The sequence below is a fragment of the Pseudomassariella vexata genome (genome assembly GCF_002105095.1).
Source record: "Pseudomassariella vexata strain CBS 129021 chromosome Unknown BCR38scaffold_4, whole genome shotgun sequence".
Taxonomy (NCBI): Eukaryota; Fungi; Ascomycota; class Sordariomycetes; order Amphisphaeriales; family Pseudomassariaceae; genus Pseudomassariella; species Pseudomassariella vexata.
The window spans coordinates 2298909-2324784 of NW_024467959.1; the positions used below are offsets into that span (position 1 = coordinate 2298909).

Sequence of the window (25876 nt, forward strand, 5' to 3'; positions counted from 1 at the left end):
CCATAGCCTCATGACCACAATATAGTTGGAAAGGTACCGCCAGACGGCACATAAAAGCCCTGCACCTGACCCGATTGAGCTGACAGGACGTAAATAAAACAGTGCCTATCAATCTGATGTCTGATGAAAGTCGCGAACTCTGTTAGCATAGTAGGTCTCGGAATGTGCCAGGTCAACAACGAAGCGCCGTGTAGCACTAGACGCCAACCTTGATTTTAGACTTTGACATCGTCTCAATTTGCGATATCTGACAGCTCGCGAAGCTCTGACTAGTCTGACGAGATCTTGAAGGGCTTGTCTGCCACTAGCATAAAGCCAAAGGAATTATGACAAGGCCCACATCGGCCATGATCATGTCATCACATATAATCGGCTCGCCTACCTGACGTTATGCAAATCGTGTCAGGGTATCAGAGTTTGGGGTCGTTGAAACTTCGCAGGGAAGCCCTCGAGGAGTCCTCCGTCCAAAATGTCGATACCGATCTAACTATCGAATCTTTCTCTTGGCATAAACTCAGCCATGAGTAGTGAAAAGTCTCAATGTAAAACCAACATGACCAGAACAATGGCAAACGGCGAATGTTTGTGGAGGGCGACTGCAATTGCAACTCCCGGAGAAGAAACCCCTGAATGACGAGTCGACGACTTCAAAACGGTGGGAAAAGGTGCTGATCAGACCTTAAAGTTGTCCGTGCGCAGGGGATCACCCCCAGGATGTGGTGAAGCCGACGAACGAATTTGCTTCTTGTCGGCCAAAGCGGGTCGAATCATGAGGGTACTCAAGGTTCTCGGGTTCTGGAACCTGTCACTCCTGACACAAAGGGTTTCGTAAGACCCTCTGCTAACAAGCTAGGGGCAGGGATGAACGAGATAACGCGAACTTTGGAAATTGTAGAACAACGTAGAACAACATCAATTCGAAGCTTCCAAATATCCGGCAACGCGATGGGGGTGGGCGTCCGTCAAATTTGGAAGCACTTGACCACATTGGTGTAGCAGTTCAACATACGAAGCTGGCATGGGTTTGGTTCTACAACTGTATTAATTGCCTCCAGATCCTCTGCTGAAAAATTGGATTGCATTGTTCAGTTCGAACGGTAGCGATCCAATGATACGGGGCCGGAAAGTCCATGGATTGGGATGGCGGGACTTGCCACTTGCGGGGAAGCTGCGTATGTCCTCCCGACTTTCCGGCTTCACTCCATTCGTTCCTTTTTTGTGGCACTATATCGTGTCAATATGGAGCGGAAGGAGAGGCAAAAGGTGGATGAATGTTTCAACCGTCGAGTCAGTCTGTCCATCGGCGGTGGATCTTTCCAGAACTTTTTGTGTATTCCGTTGCGTTTATTGTCTGACGCTTAGCCGGACAAGAAGGTAGATCCTTCCGGGTATCTTCTGGAGTCGTACCGGCTTATCGCACCATCGTCAGCTCGTTTGAGCTCGGGTTGGTACGAATTACATGTTTCGATGGCTGATGCAAGTCAGCGGGCTGGGCTGATGCAGCGTGAGTGAGACCGAAGAAAATTCCAGCCACCCTTCTTGGTCCAAGGAAATCAAGTTGGTTATGTCAATCAAGGGGGAGAGCAAGAGGGATATTGAATGTTTGATTGTCTTCAATATGGCAACAGACTGCCGTTGAAATGGGCTCCGTGAAAGATAAACAGGTATTCGCCACTGAGTTGAACTTCCCGTACCGGCAACTGGTCAATCGGTGTCCTTGTCTCCTATCCTGCGGCGTTCGTTTAATTTCGATTGCAGTGTCAGCGACTTACCCAAAGAGCAACTGAACAATGGTATCGACTAGGCAGCATCCGGCAGCTGAGCTCATAGTCCGCCGTTGGCTTGCATAAGCACCCTGGGCGGGCGAGCTGGAGCATGATCGCCAAGTTTCGACGTCGTCTGAATGTCATCAAGATAAGATGACGAGAATAGACCTTACACGCCGACGGCTATAGATAGGCTGAAGGAACTGAGGATAAGGCTGTTCCATGTTGTACGCCTAATTGCGGCGCGAAGACGGCCGTGTATGGCGCAATTTGACGATCTCTTTCCAGGGTTTGCGACGAAAGGTTGGGAGGCTTGGATGTGAGTTTGACGATGCATCGCAGGTGTTCCGCCTCGAAAGTGCCCCTGAAGTCTGGACATGTACCGCTCGTGGGCATGCGCGAGTGGTATCCCGACATGATGACAGTAGCAAGCCCCCAAACCCATCAAATTGTCGTCGACAACAACAGGGAAGTGGAGATCCTCAACAGTGGCGGTAGCACGATTTACAGGCTGTCAAAGGTCCCCCCCACACAATGGATTGCGAATATAGTGCGTCCACGTCCACGTTCCGTAATAAGGGTTTGCATTCTGTCAAGGGTTCCCATGCGAGAAATGCCAACAAGTCCGGAATCGTTGCAGGCAAAACCTTGGGTTTGACAATAGTTTGCACAGACTCGCACAGTTTGGAGCACATGTGGTTGCTTCAACTTTTGGATGGCCAAAGCTGCATGCAGTGATATGCCATCCAATTGCACTAACGAGATTTTGCATGCTGGACGGCGTCTTGACGCGCCTTGACGAATTTTCGAGTGTGATGGCGGTATTTGGGATTGCATTCCTCGTTAATAGGGGCTGTAAATGCAATTAGCCGGCTGTTTTCGTGCGATCGGGTTCGGCGCACTAGTGCTGCGTACACACACACGTACGGTGATGGCGTGCTGACAGATGGATCTGACGGGTGCTAATAATAAAACTGAAGGGTAATAGTGTAGCTTCGCAGGCCGTGGAAGCAGCCAGTCAAAACATCGCCACCAGCCCGGGCGCAGCTGTTGCAGCCTGGTAGATCTCAGGTACACCACCAGCAGAGCCCAGAGTCCAAGACTCGTGGTGCAGAGGGAGAGTGGAGTTGTCTTGTCTCTGTTCCAGGGTGGCACGGAAGGGATTGCGAGTCGAGGATGGCAGGGATGGATGGCGGAACTCAGGGGCTTGGTCCGTCCTCCCATCAGATCCGCCAATCAGTGCGACCCTCCGTTGGCCTACCTTTGGAAACCTTACATTCCAGGCAGCCAGAAAGTCGGACTTGAGGAAACCGTGTCAAGATAAAGAGACGTGGCTTCGCACATCCCACAGCCTGTTTCGATGAAGCCAGCAAGCACAACCAGACTACGTCCACCTAAGAAGACACTCTGTCCTTTCCCAATTCCTGCTGCCTGAACCTTGACTCATCAGGTAACTCAATCATTTCCACATGGGAGTCATGCGTCGGCAAAGGTGATGTTCCAACTACTGTATTTGTAGCGAGGAAATAGGACGGCACCTCTTCTACTCGGCATACCACCGCCTCGGCTTCCCGCAACACAAACGAGCAGGGCTACTATCCACCTGCATTGCCTTGTTGCAGTAAACCGACAAGTCCTCCTACCTAAGGCTCATTCAACACGTCTCCAAGATGACGTCCTGGGACAACAAGACCTCGATGTCGACTCCACAAGTCAAGTTCGAGGAGTCGCCCGCCGAGTCGTTCGTTTCGACTCCCGGCGGGGACATGTATCCACTATTCGAGTCTTCGTCGGCCGCCAACACCATGAACCCAATGGAAAGCGTCATGACCCCTCGATCATTCAGTGAGGACGGCATCAACTCGCCGGCGGGCGACGATAACGGCACACCGGCACCCGAGGGCTCGGAGAAGAAGACAAAGAAGCGCAAGTCGTGGGGCCAAGTCCTCCCAGAGCCCAAGACCAACCTACCTCCAAGGTAAGACATGGCCCTATCGGCAGCACTCCCTTAACACACGACTAATCCCAGTATAGAAAGCGGGCCAAGACAGAAGACGAGAAGGAGCAGCGCCGAGTCGAGCGTGTCCTCCGAAATCGACGAGCAGCACAGTCTTCGCGCGAGCGAAAGCGACAAGAGGTCGAGGCATTAGAGAAGCGCAACAAGGAGCTTGAGGATCTCTTGCTTCACCAGCAGGAGCAGAACTTGATGCTGATGGACGAGCTTAACCGCTTCCGACGATCGTCAGGTTCTGCCAGAGGCTCATCACCCTTGGATGCCCTTCAGCCCACCCCTATCACATTATCACAGCCCCTTTTCGGCTCCCAATCCAACCCCGAGTCTAAGAGCGGCATGATGAACGACTTCATCCTCATACCAGAGCAGGCACCAACCGTCGATCCCGCGTCGCTGTCTCCGGAACTCACCCCCATCCCTGATGTCAAGGTTATGCCTATTACATCCTCGGCGACGGTTGCCCCCGTGAAGCCCAACACATCGGCGTCCACATCCACCGACATGACACAACATCCAGCAGCGATGTTGTGCGACCTGCAGTGTCAGTCGGTGGAGGTGCCGCAGTCGTGGACCGCCTCGCAGAAGAGGTCGCAACCGGCGCTGGCGCTCTATCTGCAGCTCCAGCTTCTTTTGACAGCTTTTTCGACGCTTCTTTCGGCATGCCGGGACCCGCTGAAGCTGATAGCTGGATCGCTGAAGCACAATTTAGCCCTAACAGCGACCCCCTCAATTACGAGTACAATCATCTGGATGGTGACGCTTCCGCCGAACCACCGTATTTCGACATCAATCAGTTCCTTAGTGACGATAATGCCGGCGCAGCTCCAGGCGCGATGGCAGGAAACGTCTCGATGGCCCACGAGCTCGAGCCCAGCTACGGCCTCTTTGACTCTGAGAATCAAATCTCTTCAGAAACTATTAACCAGCAGCCCCAACCTGGCGCGTCCTCTCAAGGATGCGACGATGGGGTTCTTGCGGTTGGTATCTGAGGGACGCGATGATCGGGTCGAGGGGCCGGCAGATGGATCCCCGGGTATCAAGGGTGATCAAGACCGTGGCCCGCTATTGTGGCCTGACGGCGCCAGCTTACCGTCGCGTGAGGTATTGCTCACGCTCCTGTGGGCAATCCGAGTCGAAGAACGGAAAATGCACGAGGCAACAAGGGAGGCGACTATAGTCTCCCGACAGCCGGCCCCCGCGGTTCGACCCGCATCATTAAGCGTCTCTACAGAAAACCAAACCAACCAGAACAGTATATTATTGGCGGCGCCCAAAAGGAAGCGAGAAATGGACGCCGACAAAGGTAGCAAGCGCCTCAGGCTTGGCTATTAGAAAGGGGCAACAACGGGTGTTCACGGATGGGGCGGTCAACGAATAGGAGAACATGTCTGGCAGGCGTTATCGTGGTTGCATCTTTAGGGTTGCACACTGGGTCTGGCAACCGTGATCTTGTAACACTACATGCGACCATGACCTTCAATCATTTTAAAATTCTTCCTCCTGCGAATTGGTGATTGTGACTTTGATGTGTGAGACGCTTCCTACGCTCACCTCTTTACTCAACTCCAGCGATTGTAAAGCAATCTGACCCGTGCGTCCCGACGTATTGCGACGTTACTTTACAGTTTCGCGTTATTCATGCTGATTCTAACGTCTTATTCACTCACGTCGTCTCAATATTAAGAATTTGCGGGCTTGGACATCAGCACTATGCGGTGCCAGCCGACGTAGGCTACTGTACGCTGTGGCCTTTCGGGAACTCTCGTTGTAGACTTCTAAGTTCGCAAGCGAATGATGGCGCTTGGAACATGTACCGGACCGGGGATTTGGCTCGTCACAGTCAGATTGATCTAGATCTGTATCGCAGTAGGATGAATTTCACAAAATCCGCCTTCAAAAGACAGCCACGAGCCGAATCCACATCCCCGGACCCAGGGTTGTAAGTTCTGCATGTTGATGAACCAGTCATGTCAGGACTCCTTATGCGGTGCTGCCAGGATCTGGGCCACCGGCCTGTTTAACCAAAATGCATTGGGGCTAGGAGTGGTGATGCCTGGGTAGACCCCGGGTCTTGTCCGGCCTTCTCTTGTGGCCATCTGTGGAGAAATCTCGTCATTCCTAGCACTTGTTGCTGGAAACATTGCTAATCATCGTCGCTTATACTTTCTACTAGAGCCCATCTCCCGCCGACTTCATACCGCATCAGCTGAGCTGAAGTCTGGCCACTCTCGCCATTGACTCTGCAGGGGGGCCTCATTGTGCGGCGTCTTCGCCTTGTGGTTGCTTAGCTTTGAACTGCACAAAAGGAAATGAATACCATCGGGAAAATACACGCCTCGCTGGCCACGGCAACGTAGGAGACCATACTTGCTGTAGCCAATGCCAACCTCGACTTCTCTTTGATTCGAGTCTTCGCATCCACTAAATACAAGGAACCCGGCTTCGCGCTTGCAAAGCGCTCAGCTGCTGACTGAGGATGGACAGGTTCACGCCACAGCCCGACGTCTCGGCTATCTGTTCCACAACACCATCCGACTGCAGCAGTTTTACTTACATGGAATTTGTCCCAGTCACAATTGTTGCCCCAATCGCGAAATGGCAGATGATAGAAGAGTTTACGGTGGAGTCGGCCTAGTCCTCTACCAAGCTTGTCACTGCAATTGTTGAGGCACCATCACGGCTAGGCTTGGCCCAGATGTCGGCCTGAGCCAATCAACGCTGCGCTTGCTCTTTATTGCAGTGACTTCGAGGGTCAAAAGACGTGTACACAGTGTATATGCTTAGGCATGTGTGGTTCGGGTTTCATCATGCCTACATTTCCGAGCTTGGGGGTGATTTCTTCCAGTCGCTCTGAGTGTTCTCATTTTAGGATGATCACCCTGGCTTTTTTTATCTCCTCGGTGAAGGAGATAAAATCTCGTCCATCCACATATCAGTCGATCGTTGACTGTGTGACCTGAGATCTCGATTTCCAAACTCTTCCGACTTCTTCATACTGCTTCCAAAATATGGGGCTCGCAAGGAAATCATATTCTATGGACAGAAGACTCCGGAGGACTACGTAAAACAGGGGAAGCGCAGCGACTCCATTCGTTGACGTTTGACCTGATGAGGAATATGTAGTTAAGTGTTTGGGACGTTCGTTTCAATTCACGCTAAGTGGCCAATTTACGACATGGACATACCCGCCCAAGCCGATTCGATCCCTGCTACGTAGAAGGAATGTGCTTCGTATGATCGAGGGCAACTCTATCCGGGCCGTTCGTTTCAGAGTTGTCATCAACACGACGCGGTATGCGATTCTGGAATTCGCCTTCCCGAGGCAACTAGATATCACTGTATGGGGAGTTGGGAATCACCATGCCTTCGATGGCTGGGAGACTGTTTTAGGAGCACATCGCTACATCCCATGTTTACCGATTCGTGCAGGACATCGATCTCGATACCCATAAGCGCGTTGCACAGGGTGCCTATTTTGGAGGCGGTAGTCTCGGCATTTAACAGTGTTAATTCGTTGGGCGACGTCGATAGATTGGGCGCATTGAGGTCGCCCGCACTGATAATCATCAACCGAAGAACTGACTGAGGTGGGAAGCAGTCTGACTGTAGAAACTGACCCTCCCCACAACTTGGCTACCATCGAGAATTGGCAGAAGCTGCTCAGTCCCCATCTGAGAAACCCAGTAGTCGTAAAGGGCCATGGAAACTGGCAAGCAAGTATCGCTCCAATGTCGCTTGGTGTCACGAAGGGCTACCGAACACTGTTTGTTGACAGTGGGATTGAACTTTCAGCATCTGAACAACCTCAAGAGAAGGTTGCCCCAGCCAGGGAGCATCGAGCCGGATGTGGCTGATGATTCTGGTAGCTCTGTAGCTTCGGATGATGACGTTGACGACGATACCATCTGAAACACGTCGGATCAAGAGCCGAATAAATATGAGAATTTAGCATACAAGGCGAAGGACGAATCCAGACCAAGAAACTGGCGAGACTGGCGATTCTGATGACGCAGCTGCTGCTAATGACGCCGCTGCTGATAACGATGTTGGTGACGATGACGGCACTTCGTCCTCGGGAAGCGAAGATCCGGAGTCGATAGCGTCTAGCAGTTCGAGCTTTGCCACGCGGATCGAGTATATTACCACTATTTTCAATCTTTCGTCGTCATGATCGGTCACGGGCGTGAGGATGGTTGCGCACCGTACAATTTTCACCGTAGAGTTTTGAGTACATTGTTTGGAGTTGGGCCATGGGACGAAAGGTTGGCTGGGCTGTGGCCTCACAGAGACTTTCTGGTGCGTCATCGCTCAATTTGGAATGTTTGACACCACGAAGAAATGAAATCGAATCTATCGTTGATTCTCTGACCGGCCATCATGTCGATGACTTCTCTATCTCGCCATCAAACGGCTTCCGTCCGTAAACAACGAAAAATGGGGCGAACATCTGGTTCTTTTCGTCCAAAATCTCGGCCTTGACTTCCTTGGCCAACAGGTCAAGCTCACTTGGAGATATGTCCCCCGTGGTCATGACAATCCTCCGTGTGGAAGCGAGAACCCCGGTCCTCCAGTTGAGTGAGCTATACTTCCCGACCTCCTTGAGCTTCGGGTCTGCCGGCCACGTGTTAAACGGCGCGGGAATCATTTCCTCATGGACATCGACGAACCCGGTCTCAATCAACCAGTTATTGTAGTGCATAGGCACGAGCAAGTCCCTCCCCATAGTCGCAGCACCTCGCACCATCAAATCGCACCACTTCTTCACCGCTGAGCCCTCCGCACTCCCGCCCAGACGGTACAGCTCCGGCAAGCTATCTTGGTACTCGATCCACCCTCCCGGGTTCATATTATCAAAGGCGTGCCTCAAAACCGTTCGATGGCTATGAAAACAACTGCCCACAAACCGCAGGTGCACATAATCAAACTTATGCTCATACATCCACTCCTCCTCGGCGTCCTCCTTGATGAACTCGCAATTCGGCACCGTGGCCTCCAAGTCCGGCTGGATTCTACTCAGATCCGTTCCAATGACATGAGACCCCGGGTTCTGCCTCGCAAATTCCAAAGCCCATATCCCCGTCCCCGTCGCTACGTCCATGACGTGCCGCGGTTGGCGGACAGGGGCGCAGGCCAGCCGGCCATCGAGCAGCAGCATCACGCCCGCGTGTTGGAAGTCGAGCCGATCTTGCTCGTCAGCATCGTTGGGCAGGAAGTACTTCCCATCTTTGTAGCCGTGGTAGAAGCGTCCGTCGGGGGCAAGTATGGAGTCAGGCTCGACAACTGAGTCGCCAGATTTCATACGTGGGGGATCATTGGAGGGGGAAGAGAAGGTTTGTGTAGCGAGGTTCTCCTTGGCCAGGGATTCCGAAGCGAAGCCTTTCTTTATCCAGTCTTCTTCGTTCATAGTATTTTTGCCGAGTGAGCTGTTTGGGGGATGAAGAGTGGAGGAGAAAATCGAGCCACTAGAATAATATGAGGAAAAATCAACGGGGGGTTACTAGGCCTGGGCCTGTATACAAACATATGGTCCTGCAAGGGGTGGTGAAGTGGTGAAGTAGCCTAAACTCACAGTAATACGATATCGAGGGTTTGGCGACGTTAAATACCTCGAGCTTCGGTTTGAAAATACACAAATCTAGTGTGTAACCCCGCTTCTACGCACCGGTGACTTTTCCCGTCAACCGGTATCCGCAAATCAAGAGGCCGGCCTGCCTGTCGGGTATTTTGCCTATTGGGGTGCATTGTGTCCACGTATAATGCCTCGCTGCGGAACCCCTGTCATATATGATATATCTTCATTAAGTGGGGATGCTGTTGGGCTTCGGTTTCTTGTGAGCGTATACCCCTTTTCGTCTCAGATGATGGATAGTCTGTTTCCTAGCTGACTTGTAGTACATTATGAAGATATGAAGTTGACGTTGTCGTTTGGAGCGCAATATGGGCAATAGCAATCAACAGAGGAAGTTGCCTACATGACTCAAATCAGTGGTGGTGGTTTCTGGGTTACAATAATAATCAAGGGGCAAGACAATCAGGAAGACTGCCCCAGTGCTTTTGATGTTTTGACGGGCCAGGGTTCACATATAAATCGAAACCACAAAGTGAGTATCACCCAAAAATGCACAACATGCCCGTCAAGTATGTTAGATGTGTAAGTGGATAGTTCATCGAAGCAACCCTATTTGTTTTTGTTTCGTTATGTCTTTTGTTTGCAGAATCCCTATTCCCCTCTTTGAAAGTTCTGGAGTTAGGGATCACCGCCTCTCATTTTCGACAAAGAATCGAATATTGATTGAGCGCTAGGATAGCCGCCACAAATTGGGAAGTCTGCCTCGAGATCATCTTGTAAGTTGTTTCTCCTGAATAGTAATCCATCCGACGATCTTGCCGTGTAAAATACTTCATCGGGCCTGCCCGATGAAGTCTCGGTGTCCAGAAATGACTGTCAGATATACAAAGTGAAATATTGCGCACTAGTGCGATTCCCAGTATCGAGAATATATTATAAATACATGTCGTAGTGTAGATCTTCGGGTGCCCCCGATCCGCTGGTGTAGCAAGGAGTTGGTTGGAGACTCGGCATGAAATTTACTTCTAAGTTTTCTTTCGGTGTTGTATGCGGTCGGGAGCTCATAATGGAGGCTGCCCACCACCCATTGAGTAATCATAAAGCGCTGACGGACCGTTTGGTGTGTTCCAATGTGTGCTGATCATTTGTTCGAGATGAAAGTCGTACCCGTCATCTCCAATGGGCATAGGGTTGCAATCTTGCATGTATGTCTGGGGATGGTAAGATTGTATCATTGGCGTCTGATGCTGGGATGCCTGGTAGAGAGCGTGGAAGCCTTCGTGCTGCTGGGGGGACTGCTGAGGTGGTTGCTGGAGGTGCTGCGCTTGGTAGGCGTCTTGCTGCTGGGCCTTACGATGGAGTTGTTGGTAAGACTGTGGTAGTTGATATTGATTGGCCTGGTAAGCTTGTTGTTGCTGAGCCTGCTGGCTAGGCAGTTGCTGGGGATGGACATAGGGTGACAAAGGTGGAAGCGAGGGAGGTTGGTTCGCATAACCGGACTGTGTTTGCTGCAAAGGAGGAAGCATCGCAGGACCGTTCTCTGTCATAGCTGCTGCGTTTTCGACAAAGGACGGCGGCGTTGACCGAGGTGGGTACAAGTTGGACATTTTCCGTTGCCAGCTCGATGAGCCCGTTGTGGGGTGTAACAGAGCATAGGGTTGGGGATCCTTCTATTAGTCACTGTAAGTGGCACGACTATATATTTTAGCAGAGACAGGGCTTCTTACACCATGGTCCATAGTAGCCCCTTGGAAAGGCGCCCCGTTAGCATTTGGGTCCTGCTCGAACCACTTTCTTAGTCCTTTCAGCCAGCTTGATGCAAGTGGCCAAATAGTTTTCGTTTCTTCCAATATCTCCACTGTCCGTTGGTACATTTTCTTACCCCTGATTTGGACGTCATCGTGGCCGCCTGGCGTCACCGAACGTGGGTCAACTATGAATTCGGTGAGTGTTAAAAGTCACAGCAAGGTATTAGGGGTTGGGGGGCGGGAGGGTGTTGTATAACACACGTTGTGGAAACTTGCAAAGATAGGTAGCAAGCAGGCCGCAGCTATAAACACAGAAAGCCTGGTAAACAGTTAGGAGACTGGACGGGGACTGCTATGGAGACTGTTATTCACTGACGGCCATCTGTGATCCAACTCTTTCCTCAGCAGTACGATCGTCGTTGAATTGAGCGTCCACTTGCTCGTAAAGCTGGCGGACATTCTCGAAGAGCTCACCGGCCATTATTCGATATACCAGATCCGAAGACTTTCCGCGGATCGAACGGATCATCCTGCAAAATTTTGGTCAGAACGAACGGTCCACTGGAGGCATTCTTGAACACACTCATCAAGGTACGCCTTGCGCAAGACTATGTTGCAAAGGCGTGTGCACGCAGTACAGCCAATATATGCCTAGATGGTCAGCCTGTCCACAGCCTTTGTAAAACTAAGCCGAATGCGACGCGCGACTTACAAGATCCTCGTTATCGTGTCTGTAACCCTTCCACAGTTTCTTACCGAATGTATGCTCGGAAGGCAATTTGTCTTCGAATTCACGAAGCCGTCTAGCCATCTTCGCATAGTCGCTGTTGACGTCCCCAGGACTCGAACTCTTCTCATGGGCGACGGCGCGGCGGGCAACAATGCCCCAGAGATGGTGCACCTGCATCAGGCTTGCAAACAAGGATTTCTTGGGGGGATTGACGAGACTCGGATCCCGGTCTGCCGGCGGCGTGCCTTCGAGCGCGGCACGGCTTCGTGGTAGCCTCGCATATTTAAAGTCGTCTTCATCCGAGGGAAGGAGGGCCGTTATGTCACTGGTCGCTAAAGCGACTGGTGAATACGGACCCGAGTGGAGGTTGTCCTGGCTGTGAAGCATCCACTTGAATCAAGTCTCGTCAGCCTCACTCTTTAACTTGTTCTCGTACTCTGTGGCAAATCCGCCATCCTTGAATGACAAGGCCGACTCGAACCACGTCTCTAACAAAAGTTATACTGTCGAAAAGCGCTCACCAAGGTTCGCCTGGCAGACTCTGCACGAACAATCTCTTCGGGGGAAGAGTTCGGCGTCAGCCTTTCATACGTCTCCTCTCTGTGAAGTCTCATCAAAACAGCCATTCTTGTAGCCACGCCCATGTTGATCTAGAGAGGTCAGACCAGTACAACAGCCTGGCAGTGGACAAACTTGAGGGGCACATAATAACCTACATAACTGGCATTCGTTTTGCCATTGCCTAGCTCGGCGATACTTAGCAGGAAAAAAGCCTGGCACCTCTCCAGGGTAGGTGTTAGGTAGAGCTCCTTGACGGCTAGCTCCTCAGCCCTCTCCGTAAACAACTGGACAGCCCGCTGACCAGAGCCATACCGTGTCTCGAATGTCTTGTTGAACCTCGCCGAGATGCTGAGAATACTCAGCAGGAGAAAGACACTGACAGAGCTGGGGTTCTGCTCGAGCTGTTTGGGAAATCTCTGTTTATGGATGAACCCTAGTTGGAAGAAGTGGAGAAAGAAGGCCTCGACGCCTTCCTTGACGATGTCGACCTCGGGCAACAAGTCCCACTCATCCTCCAGTACAGCAGCGGGCGGTTTGACGTGGACAAGCGCATCGTGGATTCCTGGAGACGAGACAGACTCCCTCTTAACTCTGGAAGTTTCGCTCCTCGGCTTCTTGTCCGATCTTTGGCGGGGATGGCGAAATAGGCGGTCATGGTCAGAATCTCCTCGACTAGGAAATACACTGTTCCAATATGAGCACAATGTGGACTAGAGGTAAAAATCCGGGTAGCACTGGCGAATACCATTCTTCGGGGACCCCTGATTCCAAGCAGGATTTGCATGGTGGTTGCTTTCCGTTCTCATGCAAACATTTGCTGCGCATGCGCCGACATCTGCAAAATCATCAATACGAATCCATCGATTCGAAGTGATTGCCCATTCAAGCTTGGAACAGGAATTGGCATACCTCCGACAGGCGATGGGGGCTCTCCGTTTTATGGGACCAGCTGGGCTATCAGGACCGGGCTTGACATCCGTCTGTGACAGATCCATCATGCCGCGGCGCGAAGTGGGCGGAGTCGCACAGCAGCACCTCGGCGCTTCGTTAGCTCAGGGGAGGAGCCCCTTTGGAATTGCTTGGAACGTTTCTGGTGCGTCGGTAACCATGGACCGACTCTCTAGCTGGCCGCGACAATAAGACCAATCCACCGTGTCCCGGGGCGCCGCTCTTGTGCGCCTAGAGCCGAGCCGGCATCCGAGGTGGAAATCGAAAAGTGGACTGTGGCGGCTTGCACAGCGGGACTGCAATTGAAGGTTTCGGCGGTGGTCACAGCTTCGTTGTCTCCATCCGATGTGCGATGAACGGGCAAAGCGGGAAAGTCTGGAGAAGGTTTGATGGAAAAGGCCCACCGTCGCAGGAACAACGGTGGATATGTACTTTGCGGACCCAGCACTTCGTTGACAGAGGCGAAGAGAAGGCTCGGGATAAGCAAGGTCCACAAGATCATCGGACTCCACCTGGGCAGTTTGATGTTCCCATTGCACCATTACACCATGCAATGGGCCTGCAGTTGACTGCAAAGTCCAGACAGAGGCCGAAAATTACCAACGTCGCATCCCGCAATGAACACGAGAACCTCCTCATCTAATGCCGAATGCACTGTGCCGCAATTGAGCCTCGAGCAGGCTTGAGCTGTCGGTCAAGCTGTAATGGTGCATTGTGGTTGGTCAGCCGACGCGTCACAGGTATTGGGAGATCATGGCGACAAGATGCTGCTGCGCCGTTCTATGTGTCAAGGTCGGTTCAGTTCGTTACCCAGTAAGTACCTCGGCAGTTTAGTCATTCTCCGCAGCTTTTCTCGAAGTCCTCTTCGATGTTGACGAACTCAATTGTGCCAAGGGGTACTGGCAGTCATCGAAGCCCGTTACGAGGCCCAGCGAATAATAGAACATCAGACCTTGCACTCAAAGGAATGGAAAGACACAACCTGAACATTCCAGGATACGTAAACTCATGGGTTTTACGCCCGGACGCACCATGGAGCTTAGATCATGTCCTCGGATGATGGAACTCGAATGGTTGTGCCATGGAAGTCACAGTGACAATAGTTAACAAGCGTGGGAGTCACAAGCAGGCTAGCGCCGACACATACCCACTCTTACAGTTGGGTTCAAAAATCGTGGCATTTGACATGCTTGGCACCGGCCGTCAACCAAGTTTGATGTATGTACCAGGTTCGGTCCTACTTACTTGAGACCATGGCGACGAAATAGAAGCAAAGCAGCGAAAGGCGCTAGGTGAGCATACGGTAGCTTTCAGCTGCATGGACTCAAGGCATCTATACATTCCTAATGTCTTGCAGCCACCAATCCTCCATATCTTGAATCCCAACTGCCGTCTGGTGACGGTCAAAAGATCAAGAATATGAGTACTTTACCACGTCAAATGTGAGAACTGATAGGTTATTGGCAAAGCCCCTACTTCTGGAGGACATCGTTTTCCCATTGTAGAAAAGTTTCCCTCGTGGGCCCCAAATGCTCTGTAATACATGAAATTCAAATCGTTACAGGATCGCAAGAGACGTTTGGTCAAGTCTCGCAACAGGTCAAGCTAACAATACTGAAGCAGTGTTACCAGCAGCCATCGGCTGGAAGCTTTAATTCAAACCCATATGCTCAAACTCGTCCACGTCAGCCCACAGTTGAAGCTGACTCCATCACGACATTGAAGCAACAATATGCGTGCCGAACCCGGAGATGCTGGGCGGCATCTTCTCATCTCGATTATACACACGAATCGAGGAGGTACGGGGCTCCTATTGCTCCTCGCGGTCTCTAGTCGCTGTTGCCAACCTTTCTGAAGGGGAACAACGCCCAACTCCTTGGATCACTGCTTGAACGGGCCACCATTTTATACTCATGTGCCGCGAAGTCAAGTCGCGCTGTCATGCCATGCAACCCCGTAGGGCATGCCGGTACGTCGGCTCGTCGGGTCCGTGTGCAGCTCTTCAGCAACCTAGGTATGATCCTGGGACCACATTCTGCAATGATGAGGATTCTGCATCGATATCATTGGTAGCTCTCTCCGATCCGAGAGTATTTTCACACCAGATCAGCCTTGCAGTGATTCGCAGCGACGTCTTGGCTGTGCGCTTGTACGACTCTGCAGCGGCGGTTGATGCCCATCGCAAATCTGTGACCGACCAACCAGGCAGCCTGAGGCCAGTCAGCGGCATGCCTCGCAGGACACGCGCTGGTAGCTTGTCGAATGGGCACTCGCTCCAGATCCTATTTCTCCGCAGCGATGACGGAACCCACGCTTGTCTCGTCTTCATGCCGAGCAGCGACGGTCCTCTGGGGGCCCGGCGACGTCTGGGATTTCAACCCAATAACACCCAAAGTAGTCATAATGGTCACTCAGCCATTATCCATTGGATTCTCCGCGACCTCTCCATGATGCTTTATTGCAGCACTGCTATTTATTGATGCGGGAGCGGAGTAGCCCAGTAAAATTGTGGGGGCTCCTTTGTAGCGGTCCATTCAACGAATCGACGGTGGGTGTCACCGCAGAACTCTATTTCAGCCCAAGATTCGCTTGACGCTCTCTGACTGATAGCCATACCTTGCCTGGCTTTGACAAGCTTCCATCCGCTATGCATTTATGCTTCTGTCAGCCTCCGGGAAGGGGGAGGGGGAGCCGTTGAACTCTCCTCGTTCACTTACCTCCGGAAACCGTAAACCTTGCGCCAATATGTTGTGGCATCTTTCCGTCGTCGTCCAGATGCTTCTCTCCCTAAACCCCCTTCAGGCTCTGTTTCTCGCGGCCTTTTTGGGTTCGGTTTTCTTCCTGTTATACACCCAACTCGCGCTCAACAAGACCCCCTTTCCTCTTCCTCCCGGACCGCCCGGCAAGTTTCTCATAGGGAACTTCGGACAAGTTAGTATTGATCGGCCGGAGCAAGACTATATACGGTTGGGGAAAGAGTATGGTCAGTCGATCCGTATCGATTTCGGTAAAGTTGATATGAAAAACACTGACTGGCTTAGATTCGGATGTGATATACACGAATGTGCTCGGTCAGCATGTGATCTGTCTAAATAGTATTGAAGCTGCGAAAGAGCTTCTCGAAAAACGCGGACTGAACTACAGTGACCGCCCACGATTCAGACTGTTTGAGTTGTAAGAAAGCCAGTCAGCTACCAACACTTTCTCCTACCTTCGAGCTGACACTCGCCAAGAATGGGATGGGGTCTCACGTTGACCTTCCTGAGATTCGGCCCCCAGTTCAAAATCCATCGGTCGCTCTTCCAGCAAACCTTTACGCAGTCCAACGTGAAGACGTTTCGGCCCATTCAAGTCCACGAAGCCCGGAAGGCAGTGCGGTTTCTCCTGCAGGATCCTGATGACTGGTTACAGATCACCCTCCTCATGGCGACCAGCATCATCTTCCGCATCGCCTTCGGCCAAGAGATTGTCAACAAGGACTCCCCATACGTCAAAATGTCGCTCGATGCCAACGATGCCACGACCAGCGGCGGTGTGGCAGGTTCCTCGATCGTCGACTTGTTCCCGCCGGCACGCTTCTTGCCCAACTGGCTGAACCCATCGCCGTCACTCCGTCACGCAAGGGCCAGCCGGAACGCCATCCAGACGGTACAGAACGTTCCGTGGGAGGCCAACATGAAGGACATCGAGGCGGGCACAGCGGCACCCTCCTTCATGAAAACCCACTGGGAGAAGTTCAAACGAAACGAGAAGGCGGGGATCCCGCAAGACATAACCCCGGCCGACCTCAAGGGGGCCACGGGCGCCGTCTTCATTGCGGGCGGCAACACCACGTGGGCCACCATCCAGTGCTGCCTGATGTTCCTAACGAAATACCCACACGTGCAGCAGAAGTTGCTCGCCGAGCTCGACGCCCTCCTCCTCCTCGAGCCTTCGACCCCACGCCTCCCGACTTACGGAGATCGCGGCAAGCTCCCCTACCTCGACAACTTCATCCAGGAAGCCATGCGCACCCTTCCCCTCAACCCCCTTATCATCCCCCACCGAAGCATCGAAGACGACGTCTACGAAAACATGTTTATCCCTGCCGGCACGACGGTGTTTGCCAACGTGACGGCCATGAATAACGACACGAGGACGTACCGGGACCCGCAGCTCTTCGACCCAGACCGCTACGCCCCGCCTCGGGCCGAACCGTACCCCGTGGGTAACTTTGGGTTCGGCCGCCGCAAGTGCCCCGGGAATCATCTTGCGCTTGCGAGTGTGTATGTGTTCTTGGCTACGTTCTTGGCAGCGTTCGAGCTGGAGCAGGTGAGGGGCGAAGATGGGGAGTTGAGGATTCCGGAGCCGAGTGTGAGTGTTGGGTTGGGAGGGTAAGTTGGACGATTTCACTTTCTTGGTTTTTCCTTTTTTTCTCCATTTTCCCGCGGTGGCGAGCCGGCAAAACGGTGCATGTTTTAATATATGCATACTAATCTGAAGGCATGCCAGGGACCCACATCCTTTCGAATGCAAGCTGAAAGTCCGCTCGCCTTCGATGGCGCGGCTACTTATAAAGGAGAAGGAGGGGCGCTTTTAAAATGGGGTTGGGTATCCTCGCACGAGCATACACCGGTCCGCAGTGGATGGGGCAGAAGTCCACAGTATTCTCGGCATCTGGTGAATGGCTATTGTCGTCGATGACCACCTCTTCTTCAGGTCACGACGCTATGGAAGCGCGGGTCGCAAGGAGGCTACAGGCATTGCGCTGCGCATCATTGGGGTACTGTCGTGCCAAAGTGCGCAGCATTCAACCTCGACCTCTGGTAGCATTTGTTGGGCTGCAGGGACTAAAGGTTGAGCCGCTCGTCCACCCACCGGCCACCCCGGTCCCGCCGGCTGAACCGTTCCTTTGGAACTCAATTTAGATGGGGCCTTGGCAAGGGCTTTTTATGGAGCAGATGATTTTATGTTTTGTGCTTTATGATGATGTGCTTTGCATAGTCAGCGGTTCTTAGGTGGTGGTTATGAAACGGCACAGCATCACATAGCATGTACGTGTGCCAGGTAATGAAAACACATGAAGACGGACGTCTCCGGGAAATATACCTAAATATATACATACGCGTATACATAATACTTTTATTTGACATGCCAGCTCACCTAGGTAGGTCCCTTGAGACGAACTCGTACATATATACCAGTCTGCAGTTTTAGGACCTGATCTACGGACAGTCGTCCTCTGGGGTAGTGGATAGCAAAAATCCTGCCCACCACCCCTCCCTCTCTAATTGTAATCTTGCATCTCGAAAACATATCTAGTACTCTACGAATACCTCTGTATCCCGTCTTCCTTCTCATCGTCTTCTGCAACCAGTCATGGAAACAACGAACAATACGGAGAGGGCTGGCATGGCATGAGGTTGCCTCGACGGGTCGAACTCACTCTTTCGAGCACGAGGTCAAATATAGATGGAAAAATGGGGTTCTGCTCTGAACTAGCTCCCAGTAGTCCTTTCGCGGATAGCACACAAGCGCCTGGGGCCTTCTTGAACTAGCGCTAGGTCGAAACATCATGATGATAATCTCTTGCTTGTAGGGCTGTCTACATGTTCTATCATATAAGTGATTGCTGCTTTGCTCCAGGAACTATAATCACTCCATAGTGGCATATAAGATCCAGAGAAGGAAGGTCCTGCTCATAGATCTGGCTGGCCTAACCTCACTCTGCCAAAACACGCATTCATGAAAGAAACACAAGACATTATAAACAGTGATGAGCATCATAAGAATAACACAACACAAGGACGAATTATCTGTGATCCAATATTTTCGAATTGCCAAAACATGGTCATTGCAAACACATACTATATACTCGAGGTGGGAGAGGTGCATTACAGTTAGATGTCGACGTTGACGCCGGGAATAACTGCATGCTTGCTTTGCAACATAGCGGGTAACTTCGCAACTCTCATGCTCTACCTACATACGGCGGTCTAGAGAAGTATATCCGAAGAACATAAATAAAAACATAAAGCATATCCACAATCAGATTTATTATGGGCAATGCAGGCAAGAAAGCTGTATTGGCGATAATGATGATGAAGATGATGGGACTAACTCCCAGGAGTCTGCAGCTACGGAAGTGCTCTCTATGGGCAGCTGGCCCGAACGTTGCACCCAGCACACCTCCGGTGTGTCTAGGACTCGCAACAGTTACCATAATAAGTCCTCATTCCATTGCGATAAACCCCAACTACCTTGTCCAGGCCTAGAAGCGTTAAGACTTCTTATTGCTGTTCATCAGCGTATTTTGATACCCGAGCTTACTACGCTACTTGTCCGAGCGACCTTTATCTACCCATTCCAGGCTCGGTCATCCCAAAAACTAGTCCCTGCCCAGATCACGAGCGACGCAGCCGACCAAAGTCCCTGCCTGCCTGCGTCAGTAAAATGATCCCATCCACCCCTTGAACGCCTCGCCGACAATGCTCCCATGCCCGTCGTCGTGTCCCTCCCGACAAAAGTCCCAGGTCTCGATCATCAATTTTAGAAAATAATATTATACACAGAGTGACTCTAAAGGGATGGGTGGGTATTAGGTAAGTACGTATGTGATAGTGAATTATTCGGCGTCAAATGAGCCGGGAATGCTTATTGAAAGTTTTTGAGTTCCGTCCATGTCGGACTCTTGGGGCTTGACCTCCAGTGATTGTGTCGAGGTGTCGACGTCAACCTCCTGCGACTTGACCTCAAGTGGTTGTGTAGAGCCGGCCTTGTTAGGCTCCAAGGGGCTGACTTCAACTGATTGTGTCGAGTTTCTCGTAATCGACAGTGTTACTTTGGGTTCTTGCGACGCTGGCGCTTCTGGCGCTTGTGTCTCCAACGGCGCGTCTGTGATTATGGGCTCCTTGGGTTCATCCTTTTCAATGATGCCATCCATTGTTGCAGGCACGTCGATTTCAGTTGAATTGCTAGACAACCTCTCGGACTTAGCCTCCGCTCCGGCGTCTATGGATATTCTCCGCACTTCTTGACTTGGCCGCGGACTCTTCTCCATAATACTGCCATGCACGGGAGCTTGCGAAGCCGGTATGACTCCTCCTCCGATTCGGCCCCAAAACATCTGCTCTCTCAACCGGACGCTCTCCTCCCAAGCAGCGCGCTCTGCATCCGAGTCATCAGCACGCCAATGTCCGTCCTTGACGATACGCAGAAACCCCAAGAAGTCGCAAGTGGACCGCACGCGACCGAGACAGTACTTGCATAACGGATAGCGTTGGGCTGAATCGGCCTCGCTCGTGCGAAAACGGTGGTTGCGAAGGTGTGACGTATCCTTACGGCTCTCGCCGCAAAGAGAACATGGGTAGAACTGTGGTTTGCTAATGGCTGCGAACGGACTATTCGTTGGGACAGGCTCCACAACCAACGTGCCTTCAGTCATGGCATTGATCACAGATCGACGAGCTAGCCAGGATAGACCTGGTGCGATGTCAAGTCGCAAAGTTGGCTCAACATCTTCAGCGAGCACGCGCTTGTAGAACTTTGTTTCCTTGAGAGGCGGTAGTTGGGCTGAAGAGGTGGTAGAGCCAGCGCTAACGGTGGATGCTGGCATGTTCGGGGTCTGTGGAGAGAGGCTCGATGTTGGGGTTCCCATCATCGAGAGTGACGTCGTTGATGCGTTAGACCCAGCGCTGGTAAGGCCCAATAGGGGGTTGAGACCGCTGTAAGATCCCGACGAAACCCTACTCGAAGCATTCTTGGACGTGTGAACGAGCGTCAAGAAATCATCATAGGAGGCGAGGTCGGTTCTGAGTACAGGTTGTAGGAGATGGGTAAAACTGGTAGGATAGGTCGGTGAAAAGGGTTCCGTGATTCCACTGTGAGAAGCGCTATCCGAAACTTGGCTGTCATCTTCTCTCGAATCAAACTTGCTGAATCCAGGTGAAGAAGGCGTCGTTCCACTGTGGTCGTCGCGCTCGGCCGTCATCTGCTCCATGACGACCTTGAGCTCCGTCAGTTGCTCTTGTTGTGATTTCAGCAAGCTTTCAGTGTCGGCTAACTGGGCCTTGAGCTGGTCGTTCTTGCGTTGGAGTATGTCTTGTTCTTTATGTGCGTCTTCTTTTGCCGAGATAACCATCTTGTTCGCTTCCTCAAATAGCGCAGTAGTGAGGTTCTCCAGCTCCTGCTCGATCCTCCTCTTCTCTTTCTCAGCCTCGACGCGTTGCCTCTTCTCCTCGGTGATACGCGCTAGCAGTCTGGCCTTCTCTGCCTCGACGCTTTCTCGTTTTATCCACACATCGCCGGACAAGGTTTCCTGTTGCTTTGCCACTAGCTCTTCGAGCTCTCGTATCTTCTCTCTTGCTGAGTCGAGTTCGAGCCGTGTCGAGCCGAGGGTGTCGTCCAGGGTGGTTTGATGATTAAGAGCGTTGACAAGCTTGGTACTCAAAGTGGCAACCTCGATGTCCAAGTCTGGATGCTGCAAGGGGGTTGCCATGCCGCCTGAGTTGACTAGGCTCGCCGCGCGACTTCGGGGATCGGGGTTCGTACTAAATTCCTCATCTTTTACGAGCGACTGAGAGGATGGCATCCGTTTTGGTTGCGGCGGTAGGTGGAGCGCTGGTAACTCGCCTGATATCGCCATGTCGGATGACTCTGTGATGGATGGCGGCTTCGGGAGCGATTTGGTGGACTGCTGTGAAATGGATGAGAAGGTGCGGAAATGACCATAGCTGCTTCGTTGTGGTTTGGGACTGGGGCTCTGGTGCGGTGTCCAGGCCGCCACTTGAATGAAGCTGAATCCCATGATGTTAGCGGACGCGCTCTTGGACTGGGCAACCTGACTATGAATACGAGTCTTGCGGGAATGAGGGAAGTCATTGACAGGGTGTCAAATATAGACTGGCAGGCACATTAAAATAGTGTTTGGATTGTTTGAATGGACCATGGTAGCGAAAAACTCTATGTGAATTTGCTGGAGGTTGTTTGTACTTACGAATCCAGCTTGACGGCTGGTGGACCAGCAGGTCCAATTCACGCGGCCACCCGCTCGTCGTGGTCGAGGCCGGGTGAGCAATGGACCAGGTGTCGGAATAAGCTGTTTCCTTGCAGATGCAGCAGATGCAGGATAAGCAGCCGTCTGAGGAAGACGCAGCAAAGGTTCTCGATTGTTGTTTTGCGTTTGGTGGCAGCTAGAAAGCAGTGAAACCTATGTCGAAGTTGCAAGACACGGCACAACTCGGTCGCTCCAGTCGGCTTTGTCGGCGCTTGCTGGAAAAACAATAAGCCTCAGCTCCAGGGAAGAGCTTCCAGAGCTAGTGTGCGGATCTCGATATCGACTTGATGAGATGGTTGGAGGATTCTTAATCTGTCGTGGCGAACAACATCAATGATGATGGGAGGAAAGTGATTGCAGGAAAGCTGCAGTGTCTCCCCTTGGATTGCGCTGCGCTGCGGAGAGGTCGCTTCCAGTGGTGATAGGCCTGGTTGGGGGGGGGGTCCCTTGGACGGCCGCCAGCGACGTGTGACATAGGGTGACAAGGTAGTTGGAGAGTCAAGTATCACGCTAGCGTTGACAAGTACCAGCTACTGACAGTCCGAGGTCGTGCGCTGACATGCATAAATCGGTTACGACTGGGGTCCGCCTGCAGGCGGGAATCGGCGCGAGTCTGGTTTTCAGTATTCTCAAGAAAAGACTGGGCGGAAGCATCGAATCGCGAGTTTGGTGGTGCGAAGTTTGATGGTGAATGGCTACTTCTGCGTCTTTTCATTTTTGCTTTTCAAGGGTCGATTCCGCTAAGCAATGGTTGATTCGTACATGCAGGGAGCAATCGACTGTAGACGGTTCCAACTGCATTCCACTCAATCCATTGTGCGGTACAAAGCGCAAGCGCCCTGCTGGATTGAAGCGACACGGCTAATGCTGCCCATTGCCGTTTTCGGCAATGTTGTTCCATCGGCTGAGTTGGGCTGTATTTGCTGTTTTCCAGCTACTTCGTCTTCATAACGAGACCGATGCTCTCTGCTACTCTCATTTCAGTTCCAAGCTTTGAGCGTCGTATTGCTGTAATGACGGCACTACCCTACGCAGAAGCGGAACAGATGATACTGTGATGACGCACTGACGAATAAATCAATCGTCGGGAACAACCCTTTTTTCTTGGTCTAAACACCTGACTCAATAGTCGAGGGAATCCAAGGATGTTAGATCTGGGCTCGCTCGGCTGATCCGAGCTCTACGTCCGGTATCCGGCTCAATGTCTCCTCGAAGGTCAGTAGAGAAATAAAAATCAATCTAACCCCCGGACATCAGACGACTCCGAGCAATCGCTGATGTCGACATGAATCTGCATCACGGCATCTGGGTGTGTCATCAGATAGAATAGCCTCGTTGCATCTGCTGGATTGAGATGCGTGCTCCTACACCCCCGCAAGGGACCGAGGTCACTGTCCATAATCCGCTACACACGTAACAACAATCCCATTGTACCAGGCCATGTCGAGCCCGGCGCTTGGAGATATGAAGTCTGCGTCTCCACCTGGATGTTTGTTTGGCTGTCCAACAAACCTCGCAGCCCTTGCATGTCGGTAGCGATTAAATGCTGAAAAGAGTGGTCAATGAACTCCCGAATTCGGCTTGAGAGCAAACGGATCTATCAGCCAAGTACCAGTACATCAGGAATGTCTCCCGGTACCTCTGGTCGCCCTGCTCACCCCTCCCGATCGCAACCTTCTTCTCGTCAACCTGCATCGTTTCTGGCCATGAGCTTTGTCGGCCTGGAACCATTTGTGCTATTCTTTCTGTGTTTGGGTATGCAGCCACCCCAAATGCTTTTGGTCTGATCTTAATAACAGCCTCAGCTGGGCGTCTCGGAAACACCTTGCTGCTGCAACCACTTGAGATGGATTTCCATGGATAAAATCTGTCAAATCAAATCTTGCAACAATACCCATTCCCGGATCTTACAAATCATCGTAGACCACGCCGTCCCGAGTGTTGGCTGAGAGCTTCCCCAGGTTTTTTCCTCATGCACGTATGCTTTTGCGAATACTTCTGACTTCAAAAATGGTCAAAACGTCGTCGGCAGGATGCGGCAACTCCCACGCCTCAGTAGTCAAGACGTCTCGCTTTATTCCTAGCCCGACAAGCAAATGCCGGGATCGGCACCCTTCGTCAAACGGCCAACACACAAGCCCATCATGGTTTGACGGTTGACAGGCAGCTACCCATGCTCTTGTGCTCGGATGTTTCAAAATGTATTCCTGGTTTTTCTCCTGGAATGTACCCGTCTGAGATCGGCTTGGCAGTTCGAAAATGACTCCTGACGGACAAGTGCTAGGATCCGTCCTATTTTTGCGGGCTGCCGTGGCTGGATTCCTGGTCTCACGGATACAAAGTAATATGTGCAGCGTTTGACATTTTGTTCCCATCGTCCCAGAGATGCACCACTAACCTGTGATACACCATTACTGCGAGTTGTCCTATTATCTATGGAGCATGCATGGTTATACCACCAGCCAGGTGTATCACCGGCCTTCGATTCCGGCAGATCTGTCAAAGATCGAACGAGAACGTTGTTAACCATTTGTCGTCTGGATTCGCAGATCTCCCTCCTCCCATTCGCACTTGGGACGAAAATAAGGTTGTCGTCCGTTGTATACGTTTTTGCCCTCTTTTTCCTCGTCATGGACGAATGGCTGGCCTCGGTTTGGTGACATTGCAGCAGCCTCCCGTGAAATCCCCCCTGCTGTGTTGTCAACTTCACAACCCAGTGTAGGCAGGCTGTTCACATCGGCAGCTGTCTGTGGCTTGGGCATGTCCGGCAATCTCGAGTCTGGAGTTGAGCTAGAGCTTGACAGGTCCATGAGAATGTACGCTCGGTTGCGCTTCAAGAGGAGATGCTAAACTTGCCCATTTGGCGGGCAACTGATCAACTTCACCATGTTTGGAATGTCCATATTGTTGATGCTCGTGCATGCGCAACAGAGAAGAGTCCTGGGTTGTACCAACACGATCAATAACGTCTGTCCTACAATCATCACACTGCTCGGCTGGGTATCACACGATGCAGAGCTTCTGGCAGTGCCGCACCAATCCATGACGTAACGCTGGACTTGTCAAACCCGCTCTACGATGGCCTGGATCGCCCAGTTAAGGCACCTTCTCTCACCATACCCTGGCGCCCTGCCGCTGGCTCTCATGCTGTGCCTCGATCATTACATGAACTTGAAGCTCGCTCAGGACGACATGCCAACTACGTTTTCCAGCTTCAGACTCTGACGTTGCACCACAGTTGTTTCTGGCTTACTTCCGGGTCACCATCTTTACGTAAAACAACCTCGATGACTTTAAAGTGAGCAGCATGTATGACGGCCCATAGCAGTAACTTGTCGTCGACATCTCCCTTTTTGTTCTGGGTCGTCCAGCCAATCCCTACCGGGCCGTTCACTGCCCTACTTGGTTATATTGGGTGCCGTACGCCAGTGGCGTCCAACCATGATGGTTAACATCGTCCACTCCTCAATATCTATTCTGCATGTGGACCGGAGGCGCAATGGGAG

General features: G+C 51.9%; 8 protein-coding genes across 8 annotated transcripts; 2 read left to right on the forward strand and 6 right to left on the reverse strand.

Moving 5' to 3' along the window:
- Window positions 1–2134: 2134 nt before the first annotated feature.
- On the reverse strand, window positions 2135–3205 carry BCR38DRAFT_160616 (uncharacterized protein). Its single transcript, XM_040853776.1, has 2 exons — window positions 2682–3205; window positions 2135–2619 (listed from the first exon to the last, which is right to left on the reverse strand). The coding sequence occupies exons 1-2, from the start codon at window positions 2988–2990 to the stop codon at window positions 2359–2361; spliced, it is 570 nt and encodes a 189-aa protein (XP_040718222.1). The 5' UTR covers window positions 2991–3205; the 3' UTR covers window positions 2135–2358.
- Window positions 3206–3436: 231 nt separating this feature from the next.
- BCR38DRAFT_456312 (uncharacterized protein) lies at window positions 3437–5112 on the forward strand (the record flags this gene model as incomplete). Its single annotated transcript, XM_040861903.1, has 2 exons — window positions 3437–3744; window positions 3801–5112. The coding sequence occupies 2 exons, from the start codon at window positions 3437–3439 to the stop codon at window positions 5110–5112; spliced, it is 1620 nt and encodes a 539-aa protein (XP_040718223.1).
- A 1600-nt stretch (window positions 5113–6712) lies between these two features.
- BCR38DRAFT_472964 (uncharacterized protein) lies at window positions 6713–7481 on the reverse strand (the record flags this gene model as incomplete). The annotated part of the gene is made up of 4 exons (XM_040862926.1): window positions 6713–6885; window positions 6966–7029; window positions 7198–7362; window positions 7398–7481. 4 exons carry the CDS (start codon window positions 7479–7481, stop codon window positions 6713–6715), a joined length of 486 nt encoding a protein of 161 aa, XP_040718224.1.
- A 674-nt stretch (window positions 7482–8155) lies between these two features.
- BCR38DRAFT_338084 (S-adenosyl-L-methionine-dependent methyltransferase) lies at window positions 8156–9079 on the reverse strand (the record flags this gene model as incomplete). The annotated part of the gene is made up of 1 exon (XM_040855586.1): window positions 8156–9079. The coding sequence occupies one exon, from the start codon at window positions 9077–9079 to the stop codon at window positions 8156–8158; it is 924 nt and encodes a 307-aa protein (XP_040718225.1).
- A 1093-nt stretch (window positions 9080–10172) lies between these two features.
- On the reverse strand, window positions 10173–11263 carry BCR38DRAFT_160714 (uncharacterized protein). The gene is made up of 2 exons (XM_040853777.1): window positions 11079–11263; window positions 10173–10969 (listed from the first exon to the last, which is right to left on the reverse strand). The coding sequence occupies exon 2, from the start codon at window positions 10954–10956 to the stop codon at window positions 10411–10413; it is 546 nt and encodes a 181-aa protein (XP_040718226.1). The 5' UTR covers window positions 10957–10969; window positions 11079–11263; the 3' UTR covers window positions 10173–10410.
- BCR38DRAFT_336741 (fungal-specific transcription factor domain-containing protein) lies at window positions 11023–13383 on the reverse strand (the record flags this gene model as incomplete). Its single annotated transcript, XM_040855484.1, has 9 exons — window positions 11023–11258; window positions 11359–11416; window positions 11474–11602; window positions 11653–11748; window positions 11810–12217; window positions 12349–12477; window positions 12544–13072; window positions 13134–13223; window positions 13298–13383. 9 exons carry the CDS (start codon window positions 13381–13383, stop codon window positions 11023–11025), a joined length of 1761 nt encoding a protein of 586 aa, XP_040718227.1.
- A 2728-nt stretch (window positions 13384–16111) lies between these two features.
- On the forward strand, window positions 16112–17915 carry BCR38DRAFT_456315 (cytochrome P450 1A2; the record flags this gene model as incomplete). The annotated part of the gene is made up of 4 exons (XM_040861904.1): window positions 16112–16319; window positions 16378–16510; window positions 16570–17709; window positions 17828–17915. The coding sequence occupies 4 exons, from the start codon at window positions 16112–16114 to the stop codon at window positions 17913–17915; spliced, it is 1569 nt and encodes a 522-aa protein (XP_040718228.1).
- A 2025-nt stretch (window positions 17916–19940) lies between these two features.
- On the reverse strand, window positions 19941–22121 carry BCR38DRAFT_336790 (uncharacterized protein; the record flags this gene model as incomplete). Its single annotated transcript, XM_040855487.1, has 2 exons — window positions 19941–20225; window positions 20346–22121. The coding sequence occupies 2 exons, from the start codon at window positions 22119–22121 to the stop codon at window positions 19941–19943; spliced, it is 2061 nt and encodes a 686-aa protein (XP_040718229.1).
- Between the last annotated feature and the right edge of the window lie 3755 nt (window positions 22122–25876).

Bases quoted from the DNA above. Each gene is read 5' to 3' on its own strand.
- BCR38DRAFT_160616 (XM_040853776.1), bottom strand. From the start codon at position 2,990: ATGGGAGGACGGACCAAGCCCCTGAGTTCCGCCATCCATCCCTGCCAT. The intron at 2,620-2,681 runs GTACGCAGCACT...TTGCATTTACAG, and splicing joins CCATCACCGTACGTGTGTGT to CCCCTATTAACGAGGAATGC.
- BCR38DRAFT_160714 (XM_040853777.1), bottom strand. From the start codon at position 10,956: ATGTCCAACTTGTACCCACCTCGGTCAACGCCGCCGTCCTTTGTCGAA.